General features: G+C 41.8%; 3 protein-coding genes across 3 annotated transcripts; all 3 read right to left on the reverse strand.

Annotated features, from left to right (window-relative positions):
• Nucleotides 9-2,179, reverse strand: LOC18789532 (probable leucine-rich repeat receptor-like protein kinase At1g35710). The gene has a single exon (XM_007227523.2). It carries the CDS (start codon nt 2,106-2,108, stop codon nt 159-161), a length of 1,950 nt encoding a protein of 649 aa, XP_007227585.1. The 5' UTR covers nt 2,109-2,179; the 3' UTR covers nt 9-158.
• On the reverse strand, nt 2,614-6,207 carry LOC18793915 (exocyst complex component EXO84A). The gene is made up of 6 exons (XM_007227174.2): nt 5,549-6,207; nt 5,133-5,230; nt 3,989-5,033; nt 3,178-3,891; nt 2,955-3,091; nt 2,614-2,815 (listed from the first exon to the last, which is right to left on the reverse strand). The coding sequence occupies exons 1-6, from the start codon at nt 5,720-5,722 to the stop codon at nt 2,626-2,628; spliced, it is 2,358 nt and encodes a 785-aa protein (XP_007227236.1). The 5' UTR covers nt 5,723-6,207; the 3' UTR covers nt 2,614-2,625.
• Nucleotides 6,200-8,444, reverse strand: LOC18793578 (glycerol-3-phosphate 2-O-acyltransferase 6). Its single transcript, XM_007223253.2, has 2 exons — nt 7,821-8,444; nt 6,200-7,416 (listed from the first exon to the last, which is right to left on the reverse strand). Exons 1-2 carry the CDS (start codon nt 8,436-8,438, stop codon nt 6,517-6,519), a joined length of 1,518 nt encoding a protein of 505 aa, XP_007223315.2. The 5' UTR covers nt 8,439-8,444; the 3' UTR covers nt 6,200-6,516.

Consider the following 9,411-nt stretch of genomic DNA (forward strand, 5'->3'; position numbering starts at 1 on the left):
ATAATCTCCAATGAATTGAGGCAACAAGCATGCCATAGCAAGTGCAAAAAAATCATCACAGCCATGCACTAATTGTAAATGTTTTTATAAATCAAAGAATTTGGAACTAATTGTAAAAGTTATTTAGGTGGATAGGCCTTCATGAGTTTTCAAACACATCAACCAAACCATGTAGGCTTACAAGGAGCGAGAGGCTTTCCACATAAGCCTCTGTTTCCAGAGTAAGAGCTCTGGGGAAAGTCACTCAAGGGTTTACCCACTGGGATTTCCCCGACTAAAAGATTGTCTGATAAATCTAATTGCTTCAGCTTTCTCAACTTCAAAAACCCATTTGGAATTTTACCAGCAAAGCGGTTTTTCTCCAACTTTAGCGTCTCTAACATGCTTAAATTCGCCAAGGCCTCTGGCAAGTTGAAGCCTAACTTGTTGGAACTCAAATCCAGACTTTGCAGTAACTTCAGTCTCTCTATGGATGTTGGAAATCTACCTTGCAAAATGTTGTTTGATAAGTTGAGAAGCTGAATGCCACGCTGAGATCCTACCCCAATTTGCCCCATTCCACTGGAGAATTTGTTTTCAGAAAGATCAAGATATGTTAGTGATCCATCTGGGAACTCCAGTCCTATCTCGAAAACTCGGCTCATCGAGCCTGATAGTTTGTTTCCATGGAGATCAAGCACACCCAAGTCGTGCAAGTTTGTAACTGAGTCAGGGATCTTTGAAACAAGTGAGTTCCTGGACAGGTTTAATAGGTAGAGCTGAGCAAGGCTTCCAACTCCAAGCCATGTTGGAATGCTTCCAGTAAGATTGTTGGCTGATAAGTCCAGTTCCTGAATTGGACTTGGAGTTGAGCGCAAGAACCCTGGAATGTTGCCCTGGATCCCACATCCTGCCAAGTAAATCCGAGAAAGGGACGGCAGCTCCGCAAGCCATTTTGGGATGGAGGAAAGGCTTAAAAGGTTGAATGACAGATCGAGCGCTTGAATATTTTGGAGGGAAGACATCTCAGAAGGAAGTGGTCCTTGGATCAAGTTATGAGAGATGTTGAAGAGTATAAGCTGGGAGAGTTGACCAACTGATTTTGGTATTTGACCAGAAAATTGGTTGCCATTAAGGTATAGCTCTCTCAAAGCTGATAAATTACCAAAGCTAGAGGGGATTGCTCCCTCATGCTTGTTATTTGCTAGGGAAAATCTTTGGAGGGAGACCAGATCTCCAAATGTGGGTGGTATTTTCCCAGTAAGATGATTAGTATGCAGCCTTAAAAGCCGAAGAGAAGACATTTGGGCAGAGCTTGATGGAAATGGAATTGGTCCCTCAAGATAATTAGTGTCCAAGCACATAACTGAAATGGCAGTTAAATTAGCCAATGAAGGTGGAAGATTCCCAGCCAAGAAATTGCTTGAAAGATCAAGCTCTTCCAAGACCTGCAACTGACCAATTCTCTGTGGGATGTGACCAGTCAGAGAATTGTCATGAAGATCCAAATATACCAAACTTGTCAAATTTGTAAACGAATCAGGCATGCGACCCAAAAGTCGATTTGAATATAAACTTAGCCTCTTTAGATTCTTAAGGCTCCCGAGGCTTGATGGGAGTGACCCAGAAAACTTATTCTCATGCAGCACAAGTTCCTCAAGTTTTGACAGCTTACCAATGCTTTTTGGGATTGCTCCACTGAGGTTGTTGCCGTAAAGAACGAGCCTTCTGAGCTCCGGGAGGTGAAAACCTATGGATTTTGGAAGTGTCCCAGAAAGACCAGAGAGCCCACCAAGATCTAGGACTTGAAGAGAGGCTAGGAGGGTAATTGAAGAAGAGAACAAGCCTTCCATCTGGGCTTGGAAAGGAGAATCATCAGATGAAATGAAGGCAGATAGATTTATTACTGCCACTCTGCCAGTCCTAATTTCACAGGAAATGCCTTCCCAGTTGCAACAATTGCCACCAACCCACTTTGCCAGCCGGCCTGAAGTGTCAACATGAATTCCAGACTTGAAAATGGTTAGGCCTTTCAGGTCACTTGGGTTGCATACTTCTTTTAGTCTTGGATTTGCCTCTCCAAATCTTAAGATGGTGATGAGCACAACCCACAGCAGCTCAATTGTCATTTTGTTTGCACAGAAGGAAATGTGATTTTGAGAAAGTGTGTTGAGTTTGTAGGATTTGATTTTCTCTGTTTTTTTCTGGGTTAGAAGACAAGTTATATAACTAAAGTTGGTCAAAGATATCGATTGTGCTCTCTTTTTTGTCTTCTTTTCCCTTTACAGGTTTTACTGCTCAAAAGCATGTTTGTGTCTGCACATGATGGTCTTCACTCTTCACCAAAGGAAGGGAAAAAAAAAGAAAAAGGGCATGCACGTGATAGCCATGCTTATTGTTTAAAGAAGTCAAGAGGATTAAAGTATTATACATCCAATTAATCTGAAAAGTGGCAGACATCTCTCCTTTGTTTTCCTTTCTGTTAAACTACCAAGCACCAACCCCACCGCTCTTTCTCACCCCTAACCAAAATTTGAAATTACTAAATGGAACTCGTCATCACCATGAAATGATGATTCTAACTGAGGGTAAAATTTGAAGACAAAATCCTTGTTATCAACAAATGAGTTTGTCAACAGCATGTCACTACTCTCTATAGTGGTGAGCAAAATTGCTATCACTTCCATGAGAATAGATGGATGATACAGATTTTGCTGATACCGATTGAGTGGGGCTGGTAACATCTTGTTCTACGTTTGAGAAGTTGGCTTTTCCAGTCAACATCTTTATTGCTATTTGAGCTACTTCAGCAAACCAGTCATCCTCTGGCAACACACTGCCAAAACAAGAAAAGAAAAAGAATGTGAATTAAGGTATACAGAGCAATGCTGATATTCTCTGATTAACAAGCATTCATAACATTTTTGTTTCTTTAAGCCATTTTCAATTAAGATTTTAGCTTTTACTTGTTGTACCTGTATGGATCAACTCCAGTAGCTGTAACTGCATCGATAGCTCGACCGATAATGTTCTTTATAACTTGATGGAGATGCCGAGAAAGATATCGGCCTTGGGATGCAAATAGCAGCACGAACTCCATATCCAAATAGAACTGCATGGAAATAAAAAAAAATGTTAACGTAGATTACATAGATAGAGCAAAAGATTCATTTAGCAAATGAATATGAATAAATATACCTGTTGAAGGCCAAGAGGACCTAACGGTTTTGGCCCCTCTTCTATTTCTGCCCAGAAATTCTGATCATCAGAAAGCCAGAGGATCACAGTCTCTGTCAGTCTCATTAATAGGATAGTTGCAAATCTTTCCCTTCCCACAAAAATATCTGTTGCAAGGTTTGCTAATGTTGTCAACTTAGCGAAAAATTCCTGAAGGATAGGAGATGGGAACCATTCAGGGTCTATATTTCCGTCCATACTTGTGTACATGTGTGCATTGAGACGTGTGTCACCGTCTTCTGTGAAGATGAGATCAAGGGCATGTAGTCTGCAGAAGCTATCTCTCAACTGTTCAACCGAACGCTGAAGCCTCTTCTTCCATTCCCTGCTTGGCTCAGGAACACGGTTTCCCCTGTCTGAAGATCTCTTAGGGGTTTCCATTGTTCTGTTAGCTTGCTGACCCTGCTGCAAGGGCAAAAGCTTCATAGCGGCACGCGGGAGTAGCTCATCTGCTAACAATGATGCATTAGCTAGCAAAGCTAACTGTTGGGCTTCTGTCTCTGCCATCCTAACGAGTTTATTTCCTGAACCTTCCAAGTTCTCCTCATTCTCCACTGAACCAGGCACTGCATTCATCAGCAAATTGACATAGGAGTTAAAGGCTAGTAAAACACCTTCTAATGCAGGACCATCCAACTGCAGGGTGTCGAGGGGCGCGACATCCTCAAAAAGTTCCTATATCCAGATATTATTAGCAACATTAGTTAATTAGTTTTGGTGAAGTTGGAAATTCCTGAACAAGTACTGAAGTAAAAGTGAGATCAATGGTCACCTGAACCATTGAATTGAATCTGTGAGCACTGCTTGAAAGCTTTGGCTGGTATGCGCTCACAGCATTAAGTGATGAAGTTGAACCCATAAGGCGTGCACCTACGGGTGGATAAAGAAGCAGCCAATCATCAGCAGCAGCTAATGCGGCACTGCTCTGCTCAATTCTTTTTAAGTTGGAGCTCAATGCCTGCTCAAGGAAGGGCCTAAAGAGTCTCAACAGAACCGGAGAGAGGCACAATCCACGAGCTTCTAACAAAGAACAGTGTCCCAAGCATATATGAACACATTCAGCAGCAACTCTCATACTTCCAGAAGCTGCTGATGAAGCTAGAACATGCCTCTTTAGGAGATGAGCAAAAGCCTCCGTCTGTTTGACTGCCCAAGTAACAAGCTCAGATGTATAAGCAGTCTCCTCACTGAAAACTGCCAAGGAATCGCTTGTTGCTTGTGCAATGCTTGAGAAGACAAGTTGTGAAAGTGCAGCAATATATGCTAATCCAAATGAAGTGCTAGTTGAGCTAAGGCCTTGCATATTGGACTGCAACTTTTGACTGTGAGCATTAAGTAGCAACGTATGGGAACGGGGACCATCCCCGAGCTTTTTGAGAGCTACAACAGCTGAGCGAAGCTCAACAACACGAGTGGAAGGTTGGCACATAGTCTCTGCAAGCTGATCAATCAATTTTTGTCTCTGTTCAGTGATTGTAATCTGCATTGACAAGAATGCCGCTGGGTTCAATTTATGCCTGTCATTAGCTTGGTCCATAACACGTTCTCCTTGGTCCAAGGCAGCCAAAGCTTCATCCACTCTTCTTTCGGCCAATAGAACTTCAAGGGTGTCCTGAAATTCCCCTAACCAATTCTCTATCTCGGAAAGTTCCCTATTTTCAACCGATGTGTCCTCGTTGGTGAAATCTTCATAGCCAGCAGACAACGAATCAACCCGAATTCCTTCAGATAACCCATGAACCAAAGCTGCCTGAGTAGATAGGAGATTTCTCATTGAAAGGAGCTGTCCCTCAAGGTCAGAGATCTCCTTAGATGTACTGCAAACGAACCAATATAAATAGTAATATATGCACCAAAAAATATTGTAATCAAGGCTGAATAATTAGATTAATAGGAAGAGAATGAATGGCGCTCACCGAATAAAGGCTGAATAATTAGCATACACGCTCTTACGCATTTCCTCTGCAGATGCCTTCTTCAGCTCAACAAGGTAAGAACAGAGGTGCTTTATCTCCTAAAACCATCATCAATGCCTATATTATATTACAAATTCCAGTAAAATTCTTCACCATGCATCACTTGAATTAAATACTAACAACAAATTAAGCGTAAAATTATAAAAACACAACCAGATTTTGTTTGCCTGATTCTAGAAAATCACATGTATTTGCATGCATTGTTCTCAGGAACTCTGCAACCATTGACGACCCTTTTCATAATTTGGTTTAACAGACCCGACCCCATGAAAATAACGAAAGAAGCAAACATATCATACAATCAGGAGCGGCATGTAGAGAGAGAGAGAGAGAGAGAGGGGTTGTGGTTCTCTGACCTTCTCACTCATGGTGTGGCATTTGTGGGTGATATAGGAATCTGGGTCGAACTGAGAGCTCTTGAAGGCCTTAAGCCTATCGCTGAGAGGCAGAGTTCCTTCAAGCTCCCACGAGTCTCCTATACTTGACGATATTGATCCTTTCGAAAGATGCGAGATCGTCGTCGAGTCCATTTTGATTTTCAATTCTTTATTCTTCCACTGCCGTTTTGTTTATCTATAACATAAACAACAATTCTAGCTCAATCTGAATATGATTTCATTTTTTATCATAGAGAGAGAGAGAGAGAGAGAGAGAGAGAGAGAGCGCTTGCGAGAGGGAGGGAGGGAGGAGACAGAGGCGGGCAAACGACATGCTATTGCAGCCCGTTAGAAACACGTAAGACTCGCTTGGTTTGTTTTGGATCTATCCCAACCATCCATTCGCCCAATTGAAATGAATCTATCATAGCCGTTGAATCTTCACTTATTTATTTACCATATTCCTTTTCCTTTTCTCCTTTTTCTTTTATATATTGATTTGTTGACAAGAACGATATTCTAATTATTTTAATACATGGGAAGGAGGTTTGAACTTAGGTGCAAGGAGCCGTCAGTGCCTTAATCAACGGACGTAATCCACATTTACTCTTTTTTATTTTGTTTATTTTTCAAAACAATTCCTTAAACCTTGCCCAAAAATGAAAATAAAAGTAAAAGTAAAATTCCACTAATGGTGATTATTCCAAACAAACAATAGGAAAATACAAATACATATTTTCTTCTTGGTACACTTACACTACACATTCTCTTTTCCTTGTCATTTATTTCTACATATTTGACTGACTAAATGAAAAAGTGAATAATTACCCAGACACCTGGGCTTTTACCTGATCAATGACATATATATTTTTTTGCAGTAAAAAAAACAATAACTAGACTAGTAACAGTAAAAAGCTAGTAAGAGTAAAACCATCAGCTGAGGTGGCCTAGCATCCCATGACTTTGTTGGGTTGGAGCAACGGTTTCTCAACGACAGTCCCGTCATTTCCGGCAAGTGCCCGGTACTTGTCTTTTCTGGTAAACCCGGTGTACTCATACGAGAGGCTGGCCGCTATAACCCTCTGGATATAATTCGCCACGTCATGGCTCGACTTCCCGGACCCACACGTCAGCTCCGCCGGCAACTTGTTCAAAAACGTGACTTCATAAGCCGGGCTCGGGTTCATGAAGAAGTAAAACGGGTCCATACCCTTCCACCCACGCGCCGTCGTCCCGTGAAACATGCTCATTCTATTCACCATCGCCACCGGGACCAGCTCGTCCGTCAGCTCCGCGAACAGAGCGGAGAATCTCAGTAGAAACGGCTCCCGACACGTGGTGCCCTCCGGGCAGATCGCCAGGTCGCCTTCTTCTAGAAGCTTCTTGATCATGGCGGCGTCCCTCGCCCGGTCGCGGCTGAGGCGGACGGTTTTGATGGGGGAGATGAACTCGGAGAGGCGGGAGACGGAGTAGGTGACGGCAGGGATGGGGCGGCCGAGGGCGGTGGAGAGGAAGATTGGGTCGAGGAGGGTGCGGTGGGAGCAGATGAAGAGGACGCCGGATTGGCCAGTGGATTTTTTGGGCGGCGGAGGTGGGGTGCCCTTGACGGTGACGCGGACGCCGAGTGCCCAGAAGGCGTAGTAGACGAGTGGCATGGGGAGGAGAGCCCCCGCGGAGATTCGGAGGCAGGCGAGGAAGAAGCCGACGGGGAGCCAGAGGAGGGTTAGGAGGGCCATGAGAGGGGTTGGCTTGAAGACGAGGCGGCCGTCGTGGAAGATGATGGGTTTTGGGAGCTTGTCATTTGTTACTGCTTCCACTTCTGGTTCGGCTGGCACCATGTAACCCTCCTGCAACAATATTCATTAAGTTCATATATACATGTTCGGGTTTAAATCTTCTATATTATTGTAAAATAAAGTGTAATAGATTAGATATTAATTTATTACATTAATTTGTGGACACTAATTGATGTGATAATATTTCATTTATTTTCATTTTATGACTATTTTAGATTTTATTTATTCACGTTAAATAAGATATTATAACATAAGTTAATGTTGGTGTCTATAGTATTATTGCTAATATTATTTCTAGTATCACAATCTCACATTTAGAATTGATTGTGCTAGAAAGAATTCGTTCAAAACATTATGAATTTAGGTTGTAAAAGAGGGCCGGTAAGCAAATATGTACGCTTGTGTGCCTATCAAAGAAAAAAAAATTTGAATATCATAAATAAAAAGTGTCAAACCTTGCAAAGTTTCATGAAAGGAATGTCAGTATGCCTATCACCAAGCCCAATCTCTGGCTGGACATCTCCAAAAGCCTTTTTAAGAGCATCTGCTTTCTTCTTCCCCACAAGAACACCAGGTAGGCTAACAAACCCAGTAGCCTTACCCTTATAAGTTGCAATTTCAGTCCCCAAAACCGTGTCGAATCCAAGAAAATCCTTCAAAAACGGCTCCACCATAATCCTCGGATTTGCAGTCAGAATACATCTCTTCTCACAAGCAGACAGCACACGCCAAGACTCAGGGTGCAAATCGCTGGAATAAAACTTAGGCAGCACAGCCCTGGCCACAGACTCAATCTCGGAAACCCTCACACCAGCAAACGTTGCAAATATGAGAACTTGGATCCCAGCAGATTCTGAGATAAAGTAATAGAGAAGTCCAGCTAATGGTGTAACCAAGAGCAAGAAAAGTAGCCTTAAAATCCCACCAACTTCAAAGGCAATGAGGGCAAAGTAAGGGAAGGAGCTTCGCCCTCTAAGCAAAGTTCCGTCCATGTCGGCAACCACCATGTGTTTTTCGCGGCCGTTTGACGTGCATTTGTCAACGGTTGGGAAGGTCGCCATGGCCATATACATCACTCAGAGTTTAGAATATCTTCTCGTACAAGAATGGAGGGATTCGAACTCAGGTCTTCGGGTTTCAAACCCTAAACTCTAGGAGAGTTTAAAATTTAATTAGAATAGCATATATATTGTACTCTCTCTCTAGCTAGCCGACTTTTGAAATTGAAGTTGTACATGTTGGTTGGGTATATATATAGATAGAGGAATGTTAGCTAGAGACAATATTAATATTATGTGAGTATGAAGGTAAATAATAAAAGGAATGCCAGGGTGTCTTCAAAGGGACAAATAAATTTAATTTGGCTTCTCAGAACAATGAAAGAAAAGGTGGCACTTGAGAGACAGCTCAGTTATGGTATATCCAAGGGTAGGAGACCCTTGTTTTTGGAGTTGGAGATTAGGGTTTGCGGCAATTTGCTGCTGTCTTTATTTGCCTCCACCGCCATTTGTTTGTCTTGCATAGTTGCAAACTTTGCATTCATTCATTGATATAGTAATCTGGTTATTAAATTAAAACTAACTGCGACTTTCTTTACCAGATAACCCTACTCAACATGTACGACGCGTGACTTCAATCCATATATATATATATATATATAGGAGGCGGATCCGTGGCATCATATTTTTGACACAAGTTTTAGACCTTTAGATCTATAAACTTTTAATGGTTGAGATGTACTTTCAATTCTCAAAACAATAAATTTTCTTCAATTAATATTTATATATTGGGATTAAAATTCTGATACCATATTAATTAAGAATTCATTCTCTCTCTCATCTCATTAATTATCTTTGTTTAGTTCTTCCCCTTTCCCACTAGACTCCTGTTCCTTCGCAGCCTCTGCAATTTTATGCGCTCTCTTTCTTCCACATTCATCATCCTCCTGCTATCTTCTCTTCTCTACTAATTAATTTGTTACCTAAAGCAAATGAGAGGGAAAAAAAAGTAGCTATATCTTCTATATGGTCTATTGGAACAAAGAAA

The sequence above is a fragment of the Prunus persica genome, chromosome G1 (assembly GCF_000346465.2).
Source record: "Prunus persica cultivar Lovell chromosome G1, Prunus_persica_NCBIv2, whole genome shotgun sequence".
Classification (NCBI taxonomy): Eukaryota; Viridiplantae; Streptophyta; class Magnoliopsida; order Rosales; family Rosaceae; genus Prunus; species Prunus persica.